The sequence below is a fragment of the Cornus florida genome, unplaced genomic scaffold, assembly GCF_030987335.1.
Source record: "Cornus florida cultivar Cherokee Brave unplaced genomic scaffold, ASM3098733v1 CherokeeBrave_3.0.0_Hap2_Chr02, whole genome shotgun sequence".
NCBI lineage: Eukaryota > Viridiplantae > Streptophyta > Magnoliopsida > Cornales > Cornaceae > Cornus > Cornus florida.
In genome coordinates this window covers 8,407,725-8,435,321 of record NW_026775572.1, presented here as the reverse complement: position 1 = coordinate 8,435,321, position 27,597 = coordinate 8,407,725, and the positions used below count along the sequence as shown (strand labels likewise).

At 35.4% G+C, this 27,597-nt stretch overlaps 1 protein-coding gene across 1 annotated transcript; it reads right to left on the bottom strand.

The window, feature by feature from the left end:
* Nucleotides 1–95: 95 nt before the first annotated feature.
* LOC132293477 (vacuolar protein sorting-associated protein 53 A) lies at nt 96–27,597 on the bottom strand. Its single transcript, XM_059790987.1, has 25 exons — nt 27,504–27,597; nt 27,309–27,404; nt 25,958–26,052; nt 25,343–25,399; nt 25,028–25,178; nt 24,401–24,471; nt 23,210–23,334; nt 22,053–22,213; nt 21,798–21,939; nt 21,114–21,177; nt 19,197–19,385; nt 19,042–19,083; nt 18,060–18,164; nt 17,913–17,972; nt 15,541–15,618; nt 11,925–12,032; nt 11,774–11,839; nt 9,736–9,813; nt 9,525–9,658; nt 9,343–9,436; nt 8,884–8,961; nt 7,986–8,048; nt 5,125–5,193; nt 4,949–5,044; nt 96–802 (listed from the first exon to the last, which is right to left on the bottom strand). Exons 2-25 carry the CDS (start codon nt 27,355–27,357, stop codon nt 506–508), a joined length of 2,472 nt encoding a protein of 823 aa, XP_059646970.1. The 5' UTR covers nt 27,358–27,404; nt 27,504–27,597; the 3' UTR covers nt 96–505.

The following is a 27,597-nucleotide window of genomic DNA, read 5'->3' as shown; positions in this document are numbered from 1 at the left end:
TCCTTCAATCCAAACAGACCAAAACAACCTGTAGCTCCCAGAGCTACAGAACATAAGTAACCATGTTCCATTTAATATGTAATTACAAACAAGTCTTGATAACAAACCAAAGACATAAAGATCACGTATCAATAATCTCAGTAATTGTAAGTATCTAATATAATTCTGGACAACATAATCACAGGTACTAACAAAAAAAATATTCCTACACTTTTGAGCTTTGCATTCTACACTGTTGTACAACAAATTGCATTCTTCCCAAAACATCTTGATTATTCCAATTAAATGATTCTAAACATTACATCCGATAATTTTCTAACAATTTTCTTTTCCTCTTATCAACTAGTATTTAAAGTAAGCACCCAAAAACTATATCTTAACCTGAACTGTATTCTGACATGACAATATGGTTCAAAAGAAAAGGAAAATGATTTTTACCAATAAACAAGAGCATTCCAGAAAAAGGAGCATCATGATTAGTATTGGTTGAAATGATATTGGATTCTTATGTATTGAAGAGCTTCCTGAAAGGCCCATCTTTTCGGTCTTTTGCAGCTTCTGTTAGAGCAAGGAACCTCTTGAATCCGGTTGTAGCAGCACCTCTTCCAAGTGCAGCGGCTCTAGCTAGCACATCCTCTCGGGAAGCTATAACACCAGCTGAAACAGGATTGGTTATGGTAGGAGCGGCAGGGGCACTAGGAGCAGCTGGAACAACTGACTGAGCAATAGATGCTTGAGAAATCCCTGATCCACGTTTGTTAAAATCGTCCAGTATACTTTGCTGGTCAGTTTTTTTCAGGCCCTGGACAAGTCATATTTCAATCAAAACGAGAATGAAATAGAAGGTATACAATATAAATTCAACAAACACTAGTGCTAGCAATATCGAGACTCTGAAGGGGGAACAATAGAAATGCTTCTCACAACTTTCTGAATTGAGGCACCGTAACCATGCAAATATCAACCGATTCTTTCTTTTTTTCCCGAAGTGGGGGAAAAAAAGAAGATGTAATGAGATGTGATATATCTCTTTTCCAACTCACCAATGCCATGTATCAAGCATAATTCAGCAGAGCTACCCAAATTTAGAATTGTTCCAGACAAGAAAGCAATTAAAAATAAATTGAAGTAAATAAGAAAGGAAGAAAACCTAATTGTAACTAAATAACCAACTGAACAACACTAGCTAACTTAATACCCTTGCCCTAAACCTAAGGCTTTTGATTTGCCATCACTTCTCAGAACTTGGGGCCTTGTGTGGGTGTGTTCAAAACATATTTGCTTTAGTTTTGAGAATTTTTTAGCTACTCCTAATGATTTCTTTTTTCAAAGCTAAATTATTTGAAATAAATGCAAAAATAATACTGCAAACCATGTATTTTAGCAATCTAATAGATAAGCACAAGCTTGGGCATCCTAGTGCCATCTTTTCCCAAATCACTTTTTGCCTCAACAACCATAGCTGAACGTGCCTTAAATATATCCTTCTGAGAATGTAACAACAATTTATGAACATTTGTTCAAGAAAATTGGGGATCAAAGACAATTAAACAGACACCTTCAAACAATATACATAAATACATAAAATATGTGCAAAGAAAGTAAAGAAGATGCAAGGTTAGGCGAATTGTAAACAAACTAGTGGAATCTTTGTAATAAGATAATATCAAATAGGTTAAAAGAAATTTTCAATAGGAAGGTTATTAAGTCAATATAAGAGCAGAATGTTGGACACTAAAGAAGACGCAAGAACAATGCATTCACATTGTTGAAATGAGAACGTTGAGACTGATAATAGGAGCAACTTTAAGACATAAGATAGTAATCAAGCTGTTACAAAAAGATTAGGTGTGCCACCTATTAGTGAAACAATAAGAGAAAGTAGCCTTAGATGGTATGGTCATATACAACATAGGTCAGAAAATACAATGTTAAAGAAAGGAAACTAGTTAATTTAGAAGGTCAGAGGCAAAGAGGAAGAACATTACTGACTTGGGATGAAGTCACATATAAAATAAAATTACCCTTTAAAAAGTTACATATAAAAAGAGAAGTGACTTTTAATAGAAAAAAATGAAAACAGAAAATTCACACATCTGACCCTGTTTACCAGACCAAGGATGATGATGCTTGATAAGTATAAAAAAATTGAAGTCTAAGAACCTGTTTAGTATATATTTTTACCCTCAAAATCATATAATAACATTATTTTCAAGATATTGTGTACAGAATAAAAACGTTATTACTAGTGCGGATCAGCATGCACTAGGTGCTGGGCAGGCGGGAAAGACTGGTGATAGACCTAACACTTGACATTGTATTGCACAAAGTGGCTACCCCCATTCTCATACCAACATTCTCAGGAATGTCAACCTATGCCTTTTACCATTGCATCGAGCAATGATCCTTGTGTCATTTACAACATAGAAAAGATTCATTATACAACAATAAATGTCACTTAAAATAGACTGTCGATTTGACAACCATCTTACTATCATAATTGACCGTCAAAATCAATGAAGGAACAGAAACCATATAATGGTCTCACAAGGATAAGTCCAAACTTGTAATGTCAACTTGTGCTACTAAACATTGTTGCTTATCAATTGAAATTTTGAAACATCAAATAATCATTTCTTCAAACCCAAGCTTCACCACCACCATAATACACCAAGGGGGACAATTCACACAAGCTGAGGATGGTTAAGCCACCGATGGTGACTCCGAATAGGTGGACAAGGCCCAACCATCCTGAGTTTCCGATTCATACTCCCAAAACAGAAAGCAAAGGAAACAAAATCTTTTTAAAAACTAAAGTAATATAATTGTATAAATGCATACATATTACCGCCATGTCACTGTCCATATGCTTTCACTGTTGTAGAATTCTCATAAGCAGCATTAAACCCTCACGAATAGCTGTTTGGGGATTTTTTAGGTTCAAATATTTGAGATAAGATGGGTTCCATTTTTTCTTTTTCTTTTTTTCTTTTTTTTTTTTTTTTTTTGATAAGTAAAAAATATATTAGAAAAACGTTCAAAAGAGGAACGCGTCCCTAATACACAAAAACAAAAGAGCAGAAGTCAAACCTACGAACCAATAGAGTCCAAGAGAACAAAAAAATCATCAATCGAGGAGCAAGCGCTGCCTCTTACATAACAGAAAAGAGAGCGAAGAATATGAGACTTTAGGTTTGCTAAAGACGATTCCTTTCCTCCAAAATTTCTGTTATTTCTCTCTCCAAATACACCACCAAACACAGTGTGGGGAGACCCTCCAGAAATCACGAGCATGACCAGTAACAGGGCATCTTCTCCAAGCGTTAATTAATTGAAAAGAATGCTTAGGCATTACCCACTGAATGCCAAAAATATTGAATATGAGATTCCAACAATCAGACGCAACAGGACAATGCATAAGAATATGGTTCACGGACTCACCATCAGTTTTACAGAGACAGCACCAGTTAACAATGGTATTACCTCTCTTGCACAAATTATCCAATGTTAGAATTTTTCCCCAGGTAGCAGTCCAAACAAAGAAGGCGACTCTAAGAGGAGCTTTAGAGCGCCAAATACACTTCCATGGGAAATTGTGTCCAATAAAATTAGACAAACACAAGAACATGGATTGAACTCCGTATCTACCATGAAGAGAGGGGGTCCACAAAATGTCATCACAACCTCTGCCAACATCCTTCTGTCTATACAACAGGTCCAAAAAGACGCACACTTCTGCTATCTCCCAATCCTGAAAAGAACACCTAAAACACACATCCCACGTAACCCCACTGTTATCAAGATGATAACAGTCAACTACATAAGCATGCTTATTCTCGGCAATGCAAAAGAGACGAGGAAAGGAATGAGACAACAACTGATCACCACACCATAAGTCTTCCCAAAATCTAACATTCGTACCAATAGGAACCTTGAACCGAATATGGGTGGAAAACACATCCCAACCTTTCCGAATGAACTTCCACAACGCCTCCGGTAATAAATACAGGACGAGAGGACCAACCTCCACTCTCCTCCCCGAAACGACATGAGATAACTCTTCTCCATTATTGATGACGCTCTTTATCGAACCTCCATAACCACTTCCCCAATAAGGCTCTATTAAAAGGGACCAACTTCCGAATGCCTAAACCGCCAAACTTCAAAGGTTTGCAAACTTGCTCCCAATTAACAAGATGATACTTAAACTCCTCTCCTTAAGATCATTAAACAGATGGATGGATGTCCCTTCGTGGAAATATGATAAAATTGGAATGATTGATACATGAAACAGAAGGATGGATGAATATGATAGCAATTGCTGGTGATGAATATGTAATGGTTGTTTGGGAGTGATGGTGATGGTAGGTGCATCTTGTTTGTGGGTGATGGTGGTGGTCGGTTGTGTGACTGCATTGTTTGAGATGAGAGGAAAGTCTTTGTTACATAAGGTGATGAATGCACAAGGAGTGTTTTGAGATCAGGAAAGTTGATTCATTTTGTGAAAATATTCCTATGGTTGAATAAAAAATTTGAAATTCTTCACACCGGGTGTGCTTTGTGTTCAGTAGTAAGTAAAAGTTTAAGTGAAAGTTTTGATTCTATTTAAAGTGAAATTCTTGAGACTTACAAAGACTCTTTCACTTCAAATTTTGATTCTATTTAAGTGAAAGTTTAAGTGACATATAAAGTACATTATCAAATAGACTAAATTGAACAATCACTTAATTTCTTCAACATTGTAAGTCTCAAGAATTGGCTCATAACTCGAATAGTTTCTAATAGCTCCATTGACTTCTTTTTTTCAACAAGAGAAAAAGAAGTCATGTAACTCGGCTCTGACCAATCTGATTTCAGGTTTTAGATTTCAAGGGGCATATGGGGAATTTTTCTGACCCTTGGTTAAAGTCAACAGATAAGTAAAGGAGTAGTGATGATTGGCAATTACCTTAAGCTCCAGAATCCGCTGAAACTCCAAAGGTGTTCCCTCAGGTAGCAGTGCACGATATGTATCTGCCACAGAATCAACTGGGGACAGTATAACCTGTATGATGTAGACGATCCTTAAAAAAAGCAAAAGAAAAGAAAAGAAAAGGAAAACCCAACACTGATTAGATCACTCACCTTCAAGAGCGCTTCAGCTTTGCTCATCTCACGACTTACGTATTTTATGTAGCTAGCAGCATTTGATGTCTGTTTATAGAAATAAACAGAAATCGTAAAAATCCATGTTTTCACATAATGGTGATGGCATAGCAAAAAATTTGAGAACTGTTCTATTTGAAAACCATAACATCCAAAGGAATAAACATGATCACCAAATGAGTGAAACTTCTTTCCTTAAAATTGTTTCTAGATAGTACTATGCTTTCTTTCCCTACCAACACACTTTATCTCTAGTCATAAATGCTGACCAAAATCCTCATATCAAGAAATTCTCAAAGGGCAAAATAGAGACAGTAAATTTTACTTCATCTCAACAGAAGAAGCACATCCCAGCCATTTTATAAAATTCTTTTTCTTTTTTCTTTTTCTTTTTTTCTTTTTTTTTTTTTTTTTCTCATTCTGCTCAATATAAGGTTGTTTTCCCAGTGAAGGAAGAGGCAATCAAGCTTTTCCTCACCAATTTAACCTCTGATGAGTCTGACCTGACCAGACCCCTTCTTGCGATGACTTCAACTAGAATTATCACTTTTTTAGTTTTTATTGCACAAGACAAAATAAAATCTATCTTGCTTTCCATCAACACTAACAGTAATTTCAGCCAAATGCATCTATGTTGATTTTCTCCATTCCGCTAGCTCAAAGTCCTCATTTTTACTTGCAGTTTATTAAGCTTCTACAAAGAATTATGTTTTAGCCTACTGATAATTTTTTTTTGATAAGTATAGCCTACTGATAATTCAAAAGAAAATGCATACAGCTCAAATCTAGGGCTCTCCCCCACTGAGTATCACAAATCAAAACCATCTCATCAGCAAACAAATACAGCATCGGATAGCTTCTGGTACATGCTGACTAAGTTAAACAAATTCAATATCAAAAAACTCTAATGAAAACCCTAAATAATTCAAAACAAAATTTAGAAAAAGAACAAGGAACAGGGGAAAAGAAGGTAAAGAATATAAACTAATTTTTTAAATAATAATAAACACGTGTCAGATGGCCAATGAAATGTAGAAATCCTAAAACTATTTCAATCTATCTTTTCGGTATTTAGCTTCCACTTCTAAGATTCTCAAATGAAATCTCATAATTTTTCTCTCTCTCTCAGCCCATCCATTTATTTCTATCACACAAGTTTAGGAGTAATAGATTAGTCTCTAATTTACTATGCCGCATTCTTTGTAGTTCCAGGGGCGCAAGGAATTATTTGAGCAGCATGATTTAAAGAACCTAAACCATATTTCATAGAGTGGTGGAACAATGACAGCAAGTATCAGAAACAGGTTTCCTGCAATTTAAACACGAAATCCATAAGGATATCAAAAGGTCAGATGAATTAAAAACCTCCATAACACAGACTGCCGGCGGGTGGCCGAGGGGGACCACCACTTTAAAAGTTGGACAAGTTTCAATTATTGACAAAGAAAAGTGACACCCTAAAACTAAGAAGCTAGCGTTGCTTGAGAACTGGGCACAAGAATGGCTCAACTTATGGCCTTAAAAAGCAGTTGTCACAAGAAGCATACAACGCTTACTTTGAGTCTGCTTGTAAAGATAAAAACAATTTTGAATGGAAGAATACGCAATGGACATGCAGCAATGCTACTGTGACTTGCACCAACAGAGTCCTTGATGAGTATTGGGCAAGGCAAGAAGCTTGGTGGTGATGAAAGTGAGTATGAAGGAAGAGATTTCTATCATTACAATTCAAAATCAGCATTCATTGCCACAAGGATTAAATTGATTCTCATCAACTGTGACCAGTTGAGTCCAGATCGTAGTTCTTCAGTGGAAAGGTAAATGATTTTCTGGCACAAGACAAATGGTTACTTCACATTACTTTGAGCAAACTAGTGAATGGCACAGGGAGAGGCGGCTTCCAATCCTTATAGGAACTGTAACAGTAATTTAGAATAATTTATATAGAACAAATTTATCAAAATAAAAGAAAAAATCTAAGCAGACATTAGCCAATGATATGGTAAAAATGTGGGCTGTCAAGCATGAAAAAAATGATGTCAATATGGTGGCAGTCGCCTTGCAGAAATAAAGTAGTTTAATGCGTGGAATTTTTAGTATGAAATGGAGTGCGTATACCCGAGATCCATTTTAAAGGATCTGGAGTGTGATTTTGAATCCAAAGGTAAAATGAGCCAGAAAAATTCTTCTTCAAAAGTTTGGTCTCAGATTTGGGTCGAATTCAGGTATAAGACCATAAGCAAAATACTCGTTCAGATCATAATAACCATTTGATATGAAAACAAATTCCAAAACTACACGTAGTGCAAAAAACCTTTTACTCAAGTTTATGGATATTTTATCAGTAAATGAAAAGCTTCAGGCCTGGATGGTCTATTAAATTCGTCTCATAATGGGATTTGAATACAAAATCCAACTTATAATATAAATCTGAAGCGGATTTACATGGATTTGCTCCAGCTCCACTCCATTTCATGCCCTAGGATTCAATGCAAACTCAACCATATTAACGGCAAGCTTGGATAGCGTGTCCCAAGAAAGGATGTGCGAGTGGTTCAGTCAGTTTCACAACAAACTTAAAGGTTTCGCCATACTACTAGAGACAAAATTTGCTGTTTTTACCATATGATGCCTAGGAGCAATCCAGGAAACCAGAAGAAAAGCTCGCAATAGAGGACAGGAGGGAGAGTATCCATGCTTCCAGCACCAAGTAACATATGATAACAACGACGAGAATGCTAATGGTTTATAAAGCCAGGAAACGTAAAAGCATCAATTGTAGCCTACAAGTTTCAGTCATATTGAAAATTAGAAATGCTTGTATGAATATGCTATCTCACCTGTCTCCCAAGAGAAGGAATATCTAGAAGAATTGTCTTTACGGCCTGAGTATCCAACAACATCTGCAATAGCATCAGAAAATTAATTTCCATCAGAGTGACACTGATCAAAGAAATTATTTCCTGGTAAGAGTTTACACAACAATAAATAGTCGTGTAATGATCACTTGAAAGAAACACTTCTTAACTGCTTGCTGACGTGTTTTTAAATTACACATTTGAATGATAATGTGCATAATTTGGAAGGCATGAGAAAGAGACGAAGTATCATAGTTGTTAAAGGCTCAAGGAGCACTAAGGCGCCAAAGGCCTTCTGGAGCCTAAGCGCAAGGCGCGAGCCTAATCGAAGTAAGGCACGTGTATATAATAATGCATATTTAAACATATATTATTATATATAATCATAATCAAGCAGTAATTACAGTTAATGTAAGTAGTGAACCATAAATTTATGAATTTTGTCAAATATTTCACAAGGTTAAACAATACAATATATGATATAGAACCTTTTAATTTAGTAGTCATTAAGTAAGAAAATGAAATATACTTATCAAAAAAAAAAAAAAGTAAGAAAATGAAATAAATAAATGATTAAAAAATACAAGGCGTGCCTTTTTGAGCCTGGAGCCTACTAAAAAGCGTGAGCCTGAGGGCTTTATGTGAGCCTGATTGAAGGGGACCTGCCTGTAGTAGGTCGAGGCGCTCTAGCTAAGCCTTGACAAGCCTGGGGCTTTTTTGGAGCCTAGGCGTGGCTTTAACAACTATGCGAAGTATTCTTCTAACGTGCACTGAGGCATAAACCTCAAACTCTTAAGGTGCGATGCAATGACAAATATTCGTACCAAACATATTAAAAAGAGAAGAGAAAAAAAAAAGGCAGAAGTGTTCAGATCATTACTTGTTGGGCTCCAGTCTCTGATATAATCTTGCATTTGAAAATATTGAGGAAGAAACGTGGACCAAGAGATGATGCAAGCTGCATAAGTTCATCAGAAACAAGCATGAAGAGCTAAAAATAACATCAGAAGAGAGTTACTACAAAAGAATGTATGATTATCATGGACCTAGTTTGAAAGAAAACTTTAAATTTTACTGCAGTCAGCAGACAAAACACCATAAATTAGTGATTAATGAAGGAGAAGAGGATGATGATGCATTAGCTATTTTAGTTGGTCGCCAAACAATGATTTTTCTAAATGCTTGACATTCTATGTAAGAACCATAGCATTTTTGTGATTCATTGGTAAATATACTCTGATTCTCTATCAACCAGTTGTGTGAAAACTTAGAAGAATTATCTATGAACCTCACAACACAAAGAACTACATTGAAAAACTTGATGTCAATTTGCAATCACCTTGTCTAAGAAGAACTGGAAGTAAATGGGAGAAAGAAGGCTTCCAAGTACAGGAATACTACTTGTGAGGATCATATTTATGCCATTCACATACCTGCAAGAAAGTGCACATTTTTCGTAAGAAGATGCTCAGGAAATATTATTGAAGGTTTATAAATGTTCAAAAAGAAGATGCATCTTACTCTGATTGGTCACCAACGCTTTCAAGTGTACCCCATGGAACACGTGTCATTGCAGTCATTTCAGCATCAAATTTAGTTTCCAAACCGTGCACTAATGTTATCAATGCTTTCGTTATAACGGCTGAAAATTCATCCTGCAAAAGCGCATGGTTTCTGTAGAAGCAAACAGCAACCTTGCTACAAAAGAAAGTTTAATTATAACAATTTTTACCTGCACTTCAGACATATCCACCCCATCTGCTAATTGAGAATCTATTATTTTGGACACGTTTTCAGCCAATTCACCAGACTGTAAAAGGAATGCAATCCGAGTTACTATATCTCAAGTTAGTTAATAGTGTATCAATATAGCAAGAATTTGTCTGCACAAAACATGGTTGACCCTACAACTCATTCAATACTCGTGATATTGAATTCTACCAACAGAGAATAAACTTCAATAGCTTCAGAAGTGAAAATATAAGTTCCAAATGGGCAAAAATTCTTCAGTTTGACAGAACAAGACAACACATTTTGCAAATTGGTCAAAACAAATAAATGACAAAAGTAAATTAAGGATGGAAATACCATTGACTATCACCTCCAAAAAACTTCACAGAAAATATTTGGCAGATAAAAGAGAGGGGGGGGGGGGGGGGGGGGGGGGGGAGAGAGGAAAAAAAAAACACAAGATTAATGCAGGAATGGTAAACAAAAAGAATTTCATCATAGTTGCATAGTTCTAATTTGGCAGCAAGGCAGAGATGGAGGTCACCTCCTCCTCCCTCTATCTGTACTTTCTCCTTTTTTTCCAAAATTGTTTCCATGGATTAGAATAGGTAGCAGCCAAGCCCAGCATTTTACAAAAATAAAGAAATGCATTCAACACTTTGCTTTACTAAAAACATAACCTGGCTGGTCATCCAACCTGAAATAAAATGGAATAATCTGTTCCTTCATTACCATATCCCCACATAATGACAGTTTATTTCAAAGCACTTGATTCTCTGATGAAATAAAAAAATCATAAGAAATATATATTGCTGCATAACTATCAAAAACCATCTTCACAGGAATATCATTGAAAAATTCCAGTTATAACACAAGAAAATCCCAACGAAACCAGTGATAACCGGATAGCATGAAGAATGAAATACAATGACCCTGTCAAGAGATTCCTCTAGAGATCTCAATTAACAAAACGTTCTTATATATTCAAGATGGAATGATGCCCCAAATCGTGAAAGGGTGAGTATTTTGCATAAAATGCCTCAAGCCTCTTGCATATGTAATTGTAAACAATTCCATTTTAAATAATATTAACTATGCCACAAGCTTCATAGATCTTCATAATCATCATGTTTATCAAATTCACATTCAGATCCCTGGAACTCAGAACCATATGTTTTGATGACTAGACCAAGCTGCCACAATCTCCTAGTCCACTTATTATTCTATTCCCATTGCCCATTCTACTCTTCTTCCTTTCTTTTCTCTCTATCCAATCCTAACATCTTCAAAGGATCTTGTTGATGTTTGTTAGCACATCCTATACACGAATTATTGTGCCATTTTTGTATCAAGGGTTCGGCAAGAAAAATGCCCTATTTGTATGATATAACAGGATATATTATACAATACCGGCTTAAAAATGTGATCTCAAGAAACAATGGAGCAATCTCTCTTTGTCTTGAATTATTAGACAACATATCAAGATTGTCTTCTAATTTTAGAATCATATATATATAATGTATCTCAGTGGACCTTTTCTTATATACTGAGAAATCAATTGAAATTACAGCCGAGATTAGATTCCTTGCCCATAGTGTGGTGTTTCATGATAAGCCAGAAAGAATTCCAACAGCAAGCGCATATGCGGTATACCATTTAGGTCAGGATTAGCTAAAAAAGCTTATATAGATTACTTGATTAAAAATTAGAATGTGATACGATCGTTTGCAATGCAAGACAGAATATGGTCTTACTCAGTTTAGATAATACATGACAGTATGAAGCATTCTCTCACTAGTTTCAATTCATTTAAGAGTATTTGATATTCATCAACCATGTAACATCACATCCCTACTTATTGGCACTGGTCTCTATGGGTTATCATTCTTTTTTTTTGCCTCAAAATATTATTATCCTATTGACTTCTATTGATTTTTCTCCTTAGTAATATTGCCTCAGAAAAACATAAAATAAGAGAGCAAACTAAAACATTATCAAATTCACACCGCAAATTACTACAATTCCAAAAACCAACTCACCGTTTTATGGCAATACTCAGCTGTATTCACAATATAGCAGATCACCCTTTCGTCCTTGTCAGATGTCTGCATGACAAGGTCAGATGGATAGCAAATAAAGAATATGCAGTTTCTCAAACTGGTCATGAAAATAAAACAAGTATGCTAATACCTTTATCTGCCCATCCATTCCTGTGGCAGCTGCAACAATTCCTGTACCACCCTTGGGCAACCTTGCAAAAAGCTTTGTGGCATATGCTTTTAGAATTCTTTGAAATACCTAGATACCAGTAAGGAACATAAAATCATAATCTGTATAAACCATTTATATATTCCATGGATTTACTGATGCATGCAGTGATGGTCTATTAGCTTCAGGCCATCTGGAAACCTTGTAAACATGCACCAAGCATATCAGTGATGCCATCACTAAAGGATGCAACTAGATGTGAAGATTTAGGTCACCGACCTTTTACACTTCTTAGGTTTGATTCATTTTGGTGAAGTTCCCAATTTATGTGACAAGAAAGCTGAATTTTCAAATTTCTGGATGTTGAAACACAATTATTTTTCCATGATATGTCAATACCCCTTGTTTTTATTTTTTAATGAAACCATGATGTGAACAATCAAAGGCATCATAATCAATACAATATGTACTTTAGGTGTCTGCCTTGAAATGTAATTAAAAAACCAACCCTATGGACACAGACACAACATAAAACAAAAATGCTATGGTAAATCCTAAAAAAGTAAGATATGGACATGATGAGAACTTGACAACAAAGATATCTATTCTTATACAAAAGTATATGCAATAAACATTACCTTTTAATAACTAAATCTAATATTTCGAGGCTATATTATGAAACTCGCAACTCAAATCATTACAATCAATAAATCACCCCTTAAAATCATTATTTGAACAATGACAGGCATCATAATCCTAAATCCATACATCAGGTGTCAGCCTTGACATTCTGCATGCATGGTAGAAGGTGAAATTATAAAACCAACCACTGAATCATGGAACAAACACAACATGCAAATATGTCAACTCGGTGAATCCTAAAAGGATAAGATTTGGACATGACAAGGACACAACAACAACAATATTTTTTTTATATAAAATGTATGTATATGTAATAAATATTACCTTAAATAATTAAATCAAATATTTTATCATTTTTATGGCTATAATATGAATTTTTTAACTTCATAATTATAATTAATAATCACCCTTGTTGCACAGACAACGACATGAGGACATGACATGTACATGTATGCATGCGCATGCATATAATCATAGTGACTTGTTTTCTTTTATGTGAACTCTTTTGGTAAAACCTTCCTTATATCTTAATTATTGTTATTTGAGCAATGTCAAACTTCTTAATAATTCTTATACAAACTTTAATTTGATATCTCTATACCACAATACTTTTATTTCATGTTAAAAAGGAAGTTATTCTTCAACATCAAAAAATTGTAGGTCACATTTTTACAAGTATCTAAGAGTATTGGCCATGTGTGCAATAAAGAATTTATTTTTAAATTATCCACATTCCACACATCTAAGGTGTGTTGGACAAGTATTTAAGAGTGTCCAAGCATTGTTGGTATCCAACTACAGCTATGAGAGCGACGGATGTCATCTGTTGCACAACAATGAACTTACAGAAATGATAAGACGGGATGATTTTCTGTTTCCTTTCTGGGATGAATGTATACACAATTAAACAAACATAAATAACATGTTACAGTCGTTTAGGTTTATCGATGAGTGAATATAGTTTACAATTATTATTGATGCTTTGAAATATTGACAATTAGCATAAAGGATTATTTTTTTTTTTTTTTGATAAGTAAGATTTTATTAAAAACGCTCAAAAAGGGGAGCGAAGCTCAAAGAAACAAAAGGAACACAAGGGCCAAATGGCGCCTTAGACTTTCAGAGAGGCCAAAAAAACAATAATTTCCTCCATAGATCTATAATCTCTCCCTGAAACCCAACAAAAAAGAGTAGAAATAACAAAGAACTTAAGCATAGAAACAGGCTTCTTTTTCCCGTCAAAATATCTCCTATTTCTCTCAAGCCAAATACACCACCAGATATAAAGCGACGTAGCCCTCCAAGCATCCCTAATGCCAGCCCCAACAGAGACGCCTCTCCAAGCCTCGATCAACCCTCTAGAGGAAAAAGGCATGGCCCAATGAACCCCAAATAAACAAAGCATCAAATCCCAACAATCTCTGGCCATGCTGCAATGTAAAAGGAGGTGATCAACAGACTTCTCATTACACAAACACGTGTAACAGTGATTGACCACCACTTGATTCCTCCTCCTCAGATTATCCTGGGTTAAAATCTTACCCAGAACAGAGGTCCAAGCAAAAAAGGCGACCTTGCGGGGAGCCTTGGACCGCCAAATAAACTTCCAAGGGAAGGGATCTCCATGACCAACCGAAAGGCATCTGAAAAGGACCTAACCTCAAAACGGCCATGCGAGGTAGGAATCCAGAACCACCAATCCGATCCCCCAAAAGAAATCACCTGGCTATACAACAGCTCCAGAAAACGAGAAACATCCTCGATCTCCCAATCCTGAAAATGCCTCCTGAAACGAACATCCCAAAACAGTCTCCCGTTATCAAGATGATAACAGTCAACAACCATGGCCTGTCGATGAGAAGCAATCCTATAGAGCCGTGGGAACGCGAGAGCAAGAGGGAGATCCCCACACCAGAGATCCATCCAAAAACTAATCCTCCTTCCATCTTTAATACGAAATCGAACATGCTTGCAGAAATCATTCCAACCGCTCTGAATGAAATGCCAAACTCCCACCCCCCTTGGACAACGCATCTCCAGGAAGCACCACCCACCACGACTCTCCCCAAATTTGCTAGCAATAACTTTCCTCCATAACCAATGCCTCTCGATCCCAAACCTCCAGAGCCATTTACCAAGAAGAGCCTTATTAAAAGGCAACAACCTCCGAAACCCTAAGCCTCCAAACCAAATTAGACAGCACACTTGTTCCTATCGAACCAAGTGAAATTTGAACTCTTCACCTTCCCCCCCCCCTGCCCCTGCCCCTGCCCCTGCCCCTGCCCCCAAAGGAAGTTGCACTGCAATCTTTCAATTCTCTCAGCCACTGAAGAAGGAATCTGAAACAGAGACAAGAAGTATGTAGGAAGGCTAGAAAGGGTGCTCTTAATCAAGGTAATCCGACCCCCCTTGGACGAGTACTGTTTTTTCCAACCCGCCAACCTCCTCTCGACTCTGTCCACAACTGGATCCCAGCTCCCCACACATCTCGAAGGGGCACCCAAAGGCAATCCTAAATAAGAAATGGAAAAAGAGCCAGTGCAACATCCAAGGATGTGAGCAAACAACTCAATCTCCGGAACATCCCCAACAGGCACAAGAATACTCTTTCCAACATTAACCTTAAGGCTAGAAACAAATGTCGTCAATCTCTACAATCCTACTGAAATAACGAAACAATATCAACATAATTACCAACCTATAGTCAGAAAAGAACATATGATTTTAAATCATCTGATTTTCTAGAACTTCCCAATGTACTATGAAGCAAATGAAGGGCCTTTAAGTCTTACTGAAGGTAAATATATATTTGATGTGACATCTTTCACAAATAAAAATTACTAAGTCAATAATAAATTAATAATCAGTTGCTTTATTCTATGTTTTAATTAATACATTGTGAAACAGTATATAATACAGACAGGGAATATTTACATGATGAGTGTCAGTAATGCACCTTGAACAAATTAAATAATGTCTGGTTCTTTGTCAAAGCACTGCATCGCTTTAAGCTTCTCCTGATTATCAAAAAGACCTTCACAAAAATACAAAGGGCAAGTAAGCAATAAATATCTTGAAATTGATTAAGATGCAATAAGAAATTCAGAACAGATCATATAAGATGAATTTGCATTGGCTGCTTCCATAACAGAAAGGTACAAGAGGGCACCGGTGATTAGTACAAGGCATTTCTTGAAAGATATAAAAAAAGATAGACAAATTCTAGATTGCATATCTAAATTTTTTTCTTTTTCCTTTTTCCACAAGAAACGAGAAACATATAAGAAAAGTATCGCAGTTACAAAGGACGAGGTATCCTTCAAGCCCCACCGAGCAAAAGCATCAGCAAGAGAAAACTACCTGAACAGCCCTTACAAACCCAACCACATAAACCAAGTCCTCCGAACAAAACGGGCTCGCAATGAGAAGAGGAGAAGGAGGGGGGAGGGGGGGATGACAAGGAAGTATTTCATTTCCTTCCCTGGACTTTTACATGTCCATCACATAGAGTTCATAGGATGTGAAATTCTCAGCATCATCCGGACCTTGCCTTAATCCCACATGAACAGGATCAGGCACTTGATTTTTCCATTACATTCACCTATTATATTTAACTTTTTAAAGTTATTTCTAATAACATCATTCCACGTCAATTTTGGTGTCTCGCGGTCTCTTACCTTCTATGCAATCTAGTCTTCCCCTCTTCCTACGAGCCATCTATAGGTCTCTGTTATACTCATATCATCTAAGTCTACTTTCTCTTATTTTGTCACTAATAGGTGTCAGCCCTAATTGTTTTCTTACACTTCTTTAGGAACTTTATCGCTTGAAGTCAGTCTGACCATCCATCTTAACATTCTCATTTTTTCTAAATGAATGTGTTGTTCTTATTGCTTTCTTAAAGCCCAAGATTCTGCTCCATATAAAATAGTTGGCCTAACAATTGTTCTATAGAATTTTCCTTTTAACTAACTTATTTCTTATTCTTTTTTTCAACTAACTTATTTTTTATTCTTTTATCGCATAAAATGACACTGGCATGTCTCTATTTGTCCAACCTGATCCAGTTCTACTAGTTATATCACTATCTCTCTCTATCCTTTTGTATTAAAAAGGGTTAGCATAGTCCATCAGACTCCCACCATTGCGGGATCTGAGGAGGGTCAGATTTAGCAGCCTTACCTCCACATGCAGAGAGGCTATTTCCTTGTTTCGAACCCGTGACCTAGGTCACAATAGAGCAACCTTACCGTTGTGCCAAGGCCCACCCTCCCTCTATCCTTTTGTATTACTGATCCTAAATATCAAATTTGGTTATTTTATATAATCCTTGGGTTTTGAAGTGTCACTATTTTCAATACCCGGATCTTTAACAATTTTACATTCCATATACTCTGTTTTAGTTCTACTATTTTTCAATCCTTTTTATTCTGATGCATTTCTCCACATTGCTAATTTTATTGGTATGTTCATAGAATATGATAAATGGACTATTTTAATCCACCATAAGCAGTAGGAACAGAACCGTTAGCGGCTTAGCCCATCCTCCTATTAAGATGTCGTGCCAGCACTTCACCACTTTACCATAACAGATTTAGCACTATAAGTAAGCCATAGATGATAGAGACCCATGGAAAAAGTGTTTAGATAAAGGAGGACACTGGATTGATAAAAACAAACACTTACAAAACACACAACACATGACATGGACACTGGATTGCCTAGTTACTCCATATCACATGTCCATCACAACATAGTACACATAAAGCAGTTGGTGTACTATATAAAATAGAGACCCTTGGAAAGCACAGTGCTGATAAAATAGGGCATCTCATTAGACCAAGGCCACAAGCAGTCTTTCCCATACTTTACTGAGGCCCACCTACTAGAGTAAGCACAAACCCAGACAAATTATGGGGTAAACCAGAACCAACAGAGAAATAGAGAAACCCACAAATGGCCACAAGCAAATGTACAGGAACCCAGGAAAACAATACTGCAGTAGATTGAATAATTATGGTGGTCATCTTTTTTTTTTTTTTTTTTGATAAGTAAATAATTATGGTCATCTTCTTAAGTATATAAAGAAAAAGATAAAGCCACAAATAGTGAGCCTGATCTCCTGGGATGCATGCCCTTTTTGCAGTAGGAGCAAGAAAGTAAATGATTTCTTATGAGCCTTGAACAGACTTGAAGTGTATTCTCAACTCAATGTGAATGGCATTATAACATAAATAGCATATAAAAAATATAAAAAATAAAAAAACAAACATATGAATAGAATAAACTAATACTCATAATGCCCACAAATAATTTTCATGGTTTTACCTGCATACTGCTGGATAAAATATTAGTTTGACTTCCCTCCTCAATATCCCAAGTTTCTTCCTGTTAAAGCGCACGCATTCATGCCATTACAGGAAATAAGCACAGGAAAATAGTATGATGCATTTAGAAGTGATATACCTAAACTACCTGAACAAGTTTCTCCAGATTCTCCATGAGAGTCTTCTCTTCTAGTTCCACATAAACCATCAAGTGAGGTTCAAAGCATGATGAAATAATACCACGAAAATTGAACTGCCGTATCAGTGAAAAAATACAATGGTCAACAGTTACTTTAATTAGCTGAAAGTATGGAACAAAGACTAAAACTAACAGTTCAAATCAACTAGCTTATATGAAGACCGGAATCACAATAGAATTATTGTAGCCAACATGTCAGGGATTATCCCACCATGGCTGGCTCTCACTAATTATTTGTCCTTCGACATGATTTGTAAAATATAACTATTCCTCTACAGTATGTCTAACATAAAAAAATTCAAAAAGTATTAACAGTAATAAAGAGCACTTCAGCAAATACCAATCACAACTTCAAACATCCATGCACATACGCACTAATAGTCATTCCACCGGAAAAGAAAAATAATGGTGATCAACTCTGCCTTTAGCTAAATGGTATAAACAAACTAAGTATCACATGGAATTGGGATGTGAGATAACTGAACTCTGTTTTGCAATAAATCAATTCAGTTACAAACACTAAGGGGGAAAAAAGGCAAACCCGCCATTGTGGGGTCTGGAGAGGGGCTGTGTATGCAGCCTTGCCTCAGATGTTTCCTACTTTCGAACCCGTGAACTCTAGGTCACAATGGAGCAACCTTACCGTTGTGCCAAAGCTTGCCCTCATTCTGTTTTACCTACTAAACCTGGAATTTCTTATGTAAAGGTCCCTATAGTTTCTATTTGTTTAAAAGATTGCAACAGATCATAGATGAAACAAACCAAGAGGATAAACGTCCAATATTCAAGCATATGTAATTATGTACCTAAAGTATGGGAGGGAAAAAAAAAAAAAAGGTAGATTATATAAAAGTCTCATCAACTTGGCATTTAATAATATCACTAACGAATATTCCTACAAGGAACCACAGAAAAGGTTAGAAAAATGTACCCCAGCTCCAGGCACTGATAGATCCTTTTGTCCATCTTTCTCCTAGAAGCACAATCAAAAGGCACAATTGGTGACCCAGTAAAAAGCAAATACTTTCAACTACATTTCCGATGGACAGAATGTTTCAAATAAATGAAGTAATTAACTATGCATACTTCATTGCCAATTCCTTGATGCGCAGCAAGCTTTTTCTCATACTTCTTTCGGATATCTGATACAGTCTGACTATTATTTTCTCCTTTATCTACTTCTTCAAAGTCACCACTCCCCATTTCTCTGCTACGAGTGCCACCACCAAATTTTTCTGCTAACTCTTCCTCGAATTCTAGAGTTCGTTGTAATGCCTACAAAAATTTACCATACAAATAAGAAAATCATCAGGAGTGATAGTGGCATCCAGAAATCAAATAATCATGAAACAGGACATTCGCAGTTCATCTACAATGACAGTTCATTTAGAAAAAAGAATGTTAGAGCACTTAAACAAAACCAATCAATGGAATTTTTTTCACGAATAGTAGCGGTCCAGATTTTACTACAGATTTAAATGTTTATTGATAAAGAGGAAGTAGAAAAATGGGGCAGAACAACTTAGGAAAGAGTTTTACATTAAATTTCCCTACAATAATTTATGTCAAGTATAGATGTGATGCATACTGTAGAGCATATCAAGAAAATTCAAAATGGCACTTATCATGTCTCCAAGAAGAATCAGAAGCAAATCGAAACCTGTGTGTGTTTGTGCTCAGGAGAGAGGTTTATGACTTTATTCACAATACTGTAAACATCAAGAGATAATTAAAGTATCCAAGGCAGCAACAGCGGGGTTCACAACAGAATCCCAAAACTGTGGCTCTTGAGTGACAAAACTAAGGGAGCCCAAGTAAAGCATTTTCCTACAGCCCATAATGGAGGTTTACTCAACAGTCTCAACTCAACAAAGCCTTTTTCCAATTACTCAACGTCGGCTACATAAATTATATTTTTCCATTCCTTTAACTCTACCTATGTTAATTTTGGTCTTCCCTTTACCCTTGATCTAGACCATGTAACTCTTCTTAAATGGTTCACTTAGTGGTCTCCATTCAACATGTCCAAACCATCTTAATGATTTTCTCTCATTTTATCTCTAATAGGTACTACTTCAACCATCTCACAAATATGTTCATTTCTAATTTTATCCTTCTTTTGCCATACAGCCATCTCAATATTTGCACTCCCACCACACCACTTTGTGAATATGATTTTTTTTTTTTTTTTTTTTTGATAAGTGCTTTGTGAATATGTTGTTTATTAGCTTCCTAGCTTAATCTAGACCACGTAACTCTTCTTAAATGGTTCACTTAGTGGTCTCTTTCACATGTCCAAACCATCTTAATGATTTTCTCTCATTTTATCTCCAATAGGTGCTACTTCAACCATCTCACAAATATGTTCATTTCTAATTTTATCCTTTCTTTTGTCATACATCCATCTCAATATTTGCATTCCCACCACACCACTTTGTGAATATGATTTTTTTTTTTTTTCGATAAGTGCTTTGTGAATATGTTGTTTATTAGCTTCCTAGCTTCTGTCCCATACAGAAATAATGGTGGTCAAAGCATCCAAATTTTCTACCTCCCAAACTGGAACAAACAATTACTATAATTTTTCTCATGTCACAAAGAAATATGATTCAGGGCAGAATTTATGCATCAAAAAAGTATTCAACTAAGCCTAAAGGTTACACCAATAAAGGGTGATTAGTTCAAATCGATTTGTTTTAAGACACTAAAAGGATATGGGAAAGGCAAAAAGATATGTTGATTGAGCTAGTGCACTGCCTTATGGTATATAAAAAGTATGGCCTTAAGTATAGCAAATGGCAATATTCTATATCTGTAGTTGATCCAAAGTAGTTCAGAAAAGGCTTCCATGAGAAACCAAGCTCAATGCATCTGTGCCATATTCCTAAAAAAAAAAAACTAGTACACATTGAAATCAAGTAAAATAAAAATAATATCAAGTTCATGAATTCAAGGGCCTATTACTAGTTTTTACACAATTATTGGAGGAAGGATATAATTTACCAACAATAGCGTTCCAACATCTGGCTTTTCTTTTAGATTATCAAGGATTTCCACAAGTTGTGCCCTGAAAACAAGAACCATACAAAACAGTTATGAGACCAATAAAAATTATTCTAGAGCAAATAGATAGTATAATAGAATACCATACTCCAACAGGGTTAAGGAAAATATAATTGAGCTTCTGTGTGGAAAATACAAATATTGTTTTCAATATCATTTAAGCGTCAGTAAACTTTAACATGCATTGTAAAATATCAAGACTGTTATCAATGATTTTCCTCAAAACTTTTTTACAAAATTAATAATAATTAAAAAAGATCATGAACGCTATTTGCTAAATAACTACGAGAAAGAAGACCAACCCTACCAGCTGTGTGGAACACAATTAGCACCAGAAGAGGGCATAGTTAAAGAGCATTTTCAGTTTCTATAGGGTCAAAACATTGAAAACTTTGTATATATGTTAACACCAATAATGGTATCACAACATTGGTAGCCCGCAATTTTAATATGCTCATAATATGTGGCATTTCATAACTTTCATTCCTAAGTTAAAAAGAACCACAACAAATTCTATGGTAAATTCTGATCAATACCATAGTCATTTACTCAACCAAGAATTAATATAATCATACTCGTTAAACAAATATCAGCATTTAAATTCAAACACAAGTAGATGAAAACCTTGTCAACTTGCAGAACTGGATACAGAGTAGATAAGAAACATGCCACGAAGGAGGAAAGATTTTCCAGAGTTCCTCATTTGTCCTTAATCGACGCTTGATCCAAGCATATCTTCGTTCAGTTTTATCCAACTTTGCTAGTTCTGGTAAAATAGTAAATGTAAGGAATTCCAAGCACAAACAAATGAAAAGTAGATTGCACATACCAATAGTAAATGAACCTTATGAAAAATAATAAATAAAAAAATGGACAAACCAGCTCCTTCAAAGATCTGTTGATATGAAGTAAGCTCCCTGCTGCAAAAATTCTTTACCAACTCTTCCCTCACAGATGGTTCCAAAGCATCAACAACTAAGCATGCATCTGATAAATGCTGCAGTAAGTTACTTTCTTCCGTCTCTTTCCCTGTACCTAAGCTGGGATAAAAAAAAAAAGGGAGGAAAAAAAAAACAAAGAGAGAGTGATAAAGCTTAGAAGATACAAATAGGCATAATTATTCAGTACTAAAAATAAGAAATCAGTTTTGGTACTTTTCTAGTCAATTATATTCATCCAAAATAAAAAGTAAACTATCACTAAACGCTTTCTGGAACAAGGTAGAGCAAAGAAACCAGGAAGGATGGAAAAAATCAACGAAGAATTTAAACCTTGACATCTATAATTGATGTCTCTCTTTTGGAAGTAACACTCACAAACTCCAAACTTTAAGTTCTACTTTCAACATCCCCAAAGTCAAATTTCTAAAGTTTGTAACACTCTTTCATGAGTGACTCCTTTGGAAGAGTAGGATGCCACAATCCTGGTTATGCCGAATTATGGGTAATCCTATCCTTTAATGCCAAACCTTACACTGGCTCGCTCATTTTTCCACTGAGTGCTTTTGTTTCTACCAATAATGTTTTCTCTTCTGCTTCTCCTGTTTGGCAAGAACTGGTGTGTATATCATTAATCTTTCATATAAATTTTGTCTCATATAAAGAATTTTGAAATGAAAATAAAACAAACTATTGAAAAATTGAAGACGATTAGTAAATTTCTGAGAAATATCCACAATGTGAGTTTATATCTTAGTTAATGGGGCTCCTTGCAGAGTTGCAGTTGAAGAACAGATAACTCTTTATCCTAAAATCCTCTTGCCACTAAGTTTTGTGGTAAGAATTTAGAATTGATTTATTCTTTTTCAAAATTATCATTTTCTCATAGCATCCTACACGCTACTTGATAATCTGATGTAAACACAAGGGGGTATCCGCGTGTGTGTGTGTGTGTTGAGAGAGAGAGAGGGATAACATCAACAAGCAAGTTCAAGATCGACAAACAAAAGAATATGTGAATATCATTAGCATTTTATCAAGTATCTAATCAATGGGATTTGGACAAATAGTATGTCTCAAATCTAAAATGCAACAAACCTTGAGAAATCAGAGAAAACATGAGACTTGAGAATCATTTTGATGTTCTTGAACTTCTCCCTGAGCTCTGTGATCTTTGAATTATCCCTATAGGCTTCAAAATGACTACATAATTGATTTACAGCCTGAAATGCATCATGAATCACAGAATAAGCAAACAGGAGAAACTTCAAATAGATTAATTTTCAAAAATGCCAGTTTATCGGGGATGATTTTTAATCTCACTTGATGGTTGTTAGGTCGTTTAAAACCCAGTACAAAGAGAGTTCGACGTTTGGGACCACTGCTTGTACAATCAAGCATTATTAAGAAAATTGTTGTGGAGGTATGGGATTGAGAAGAGAGTTCTGGAGGGGCAGTCAAGGAGTAAAAGGAGAGATCAGCACATAGGGGAGGTCCAGATCTCTTATGGGGTCCAAGTACAAAGAGGATTCAGAAGGGATGAGAAGAGTTCTAGAAGCACATCAGAATGGGTGTTATAAGTGGCAGAGAGCTAGATTCTAGTTTGACCATCAGTGCAGTGAGGTCCCCTTACATAGGAGATAAGACCTTCCTGCAACTAATCGGGATTGCAGCAGACTGTCAGGAACCGGTAGCGATACTAGGTTAATATTTACAAAAAATGGGGTGGTGCGGGATAGTGGCATTCTACAGGGGATCTTGTATGAACAGGTTGTGATCAAGGGGGGAAGAGATGTTAAATCATAAGTAAAATGACAGTAGTTTACACTAGAGCAGTCATGATCTTTGTACACCTCTCTTGATTAGGACCAGATGCACTTATTATCTATCTGTTGGTTAAATAAGCCCCAAGAGAACTTAAAGCAGCAAGTAGAAATTACATTTTTCACTTCAGTAATTTAAAAGAGATGTTAATCACTAGCAATTCTTTCAAAATTTAGAGGCAATTAAATACAGGTACGAATTTTTATTGCTACCAACAATTAAAAACTACACTATTACAAATTATCCAAATATTCACTTGGTAATATTTTCATTCACAATAAATAAAATGTAAAGCCTGAAACTGTCACTAATAAGTACTTCAATATTTAATAAGCTATGGAAGTAAAAAGTTCAGATAATTAAAAAAGAAAAAAGAAAAAAATAAGTCCAATCAGAACCTCAGAAGAATAAAATATCAGCACTTGTTAACCTATAGGGATGGAATTCCAATAACAGCTGAGATACCTCTAGCTGTGCAGCTGCTTCCCTATATTGTCGTTTTGAAGCCATTACTTGAAGTTGCTCAACAGCGGAGACTGCCATAGTTAAAAAAAAAATGTTGAGTAAGAATTTGTGAACCATTACATGCTTATTGGGAATTTCAGATCTATGTCAACGAACCAAGCTGATTCTTTCCATAGTACAACGCCATAAACATATCTCAGAAAAATTAAGGCATGTAATATACTTAATAAAATAAATAAATAAAAATAAGGCATGTAATATATCCATTATAAGACAACAAGTATGGTTTCAGTTCGGCCTTGCACAATGCTCTTTAAGCAATTCTGATCAGAAAATGAAGAAAATTGGACTTGAATGTTGATAATCTAGAACATATAAATTGCAAATAAACTAAAAAAGAATAATTTACCTTTGAGATGCATTCCTCACTATTGGATTTTTTCTTCTATTTTTCAATTACTCGTAGTAAACATAAAAGGTAACTTTTTTGCGAAATTTGTTAAAACTTATGAGAATCTCGCACTGACCCAATGTGGAATCTAAAATCTGACAAGCTTGATTACAATGAGACCAAGATGCAATAGAAATGCACAACATAGGAACATAACAAAACCAGAAAAGACTAACCTAGCATGGTAAGACGATGAAGGGCAGTAATTGTAGTTGTTATATGCTTCTTGGCAAAATCCAACTTCTTTATGTCACGGCATATTTCCTGAACCATTGTTTCGCTTTGCTCAGCTTTGGTTTTTATTTCTCGGATCTTGTACATCAGTTCCTACTTTACAAGAAATAAATAATCATATTGATAGAACCTAGAAAAATATAAGAAATGCAATCAGCAGCATTAAGAGGCTTAATCATGCAAAAATCATATTGACACCTTTAAGATACACAAAATTTGGTCCTTTTATAAAATGAATTTGTGTTTAACGAACAGACCTCCACAGCCCGCGTCGCTGCAGCAAGATCCTCTTTAGCTTTGGTTCCTGAATTACTCTGGAACAAGAATTTGGCAATCAAATAACTTATCACCAAAAAAATATCATCAATTAAAAGAGATAGGTGTGTGGGTGAGTAATTGAAGTACCTAAGTCAGACACATAAATTACTTGGAATGTGTATACATCCTAAACTTTTGGTTGGATGTGTACCTAAAAGGCATATCTAATGATTGAGTTTTATTTTATTGCATCAAAACGAGTCTAATACCTAAGTTAAATACTATGTAACGGAAAGCAATCATACTCTATAAAATAAAATAAAATATTAGATAGTATGAATATTTAGCAGTGTCGTTGTTTTCTATTTTGTGAATTTGATTTGTTTGGCGCTTGAATACATACCCGCACCCAAAACACATTATCCCGGTCTACATAACATAGATTGAGTGTAATACAAAGTGTGCATTTTCACAATTTCCATGATCATTCACTATTTAAATCATTATAGATTTTATGCAAAAGGGGGGAAAAACATGGAAACAAAAACAACTGCTTTCATGTACACTTAAATTGATTAATGGACATCAGGCAACCAATAAGCAGAGAACACAACCTGTTGACGAACAGCTGCTAAAATTCCAGCATCCACACGGCGAATCTCACTATGTATCTTTTGCATAAGTGGTTCAACACCAGACAAAGATGCCTCTGGAGATTAAACATATTCCACATTGTCAACTAAATAAAAAAAGTAACAACATAGACATTACCTAAAAAACCTATAGCCTAGTCAAAGAATGCAAATACAGATATGTAACAAGAAACTTCAAATATTAAAAGAAAAACAAAACTTTTTTTTAACCAATTAGTGAATTTAAACATATATGAGAGTTGCACTAAGCCACTAAGACAAAAAAAAATAACTAAAAATTCAAGATTAAAGTCCTCGATTTCCTTTCCTTTAGCCCCCTTCACGCTTCATTTTATTGGCAATTCATTTTACGATTTTTATGGAGGTTGGGACTTTCTATGGAGGGTAGAGTATTTTACAACTTTATTTTAGCATGACAATAAAACATTACAGACAGATCTTCTTTTGGTGAATAAAATATCCACCGTTTGATAAAAAGGAAAATAAATAAATATATATATATATACAAAATGAAGCATCATGCCATAAATTTTCAAATAAGTTGGGCAAATAAAAAATGTGTCCCAAACAGTCTAACCGCATACACATGGAGATAGCATGATAACTGAAAAATTATCAATAGAAAAATTAAACAGCAATGCTTGTTTCAGGATGACAGGGGCCTGCGATATTGCCAGTGCTGTTTCCTTGGCTGTGCTGCATCTTTATCTTGAGCCAATAAAAATTAAACAGAATTGCTGGTTTCGGATAATCAAGATATGAAAAAAAATTATAACAAAGATTCATGTAATCTAAAATTTTGAGCAGAGTAACATTTAAAAGGAGAGGGGGAAAAAATAAATAAATAAATAAATGCAGAAGAAGAGGAAGTAGTAAGTACTTTAATACATAGGATCATACAGTATCTTAGATGCTAGAAAATGTGATATGATGAAGTTTTCATCAACGTGGAGGGAAAAAAAATCCAACAGATTACAAAATTATACCAATCACGGATGCATTCAAATCTAAAAAGTTTCATGTGATCGGGTCTAACATGTGAGTGTGTGTGGTGTGAACAAACACGCGCCAAAACGAGTATCAAATTATCAATTAACGGTGATGATCTAGATATAACCTTGCACAGCAACAAGTTTCCATTATCCTGTACAATGGTGTTTCCAATAAAAATATAGATTTGCGATTGTAGTAACATATGTGCTTCAAGAACTACAAGTCTGCAACTGAACAATCTGATAAGCGCACACACACTGACAGAAGGTATGTGTGTGAACTGTTGTACAAAGACAAGTAAAAAGATTATATATATGACCTGAAGGGAACATCTGATTGATGTAGTCCAGAGCATTTGACTTATCCATGGTTGGTAGAACCGAAATTGAAGCTTCTTGATGCCTTATCAACCAACCTAAACAAATGGGAAAATCCCAAAAAAGAAAACCTCAATATTTGAACATCTTTTGTTATGTATGCTTTACATATAACAATAGATTTGAAATCAGGTCACCTGAGATCTGTATCACAAATGAATCGTCATTACTCGAAGAGAGAGAGATCGAACCGATCTACGTCTTAGTTGCGAATGATCAGATTAAACACGC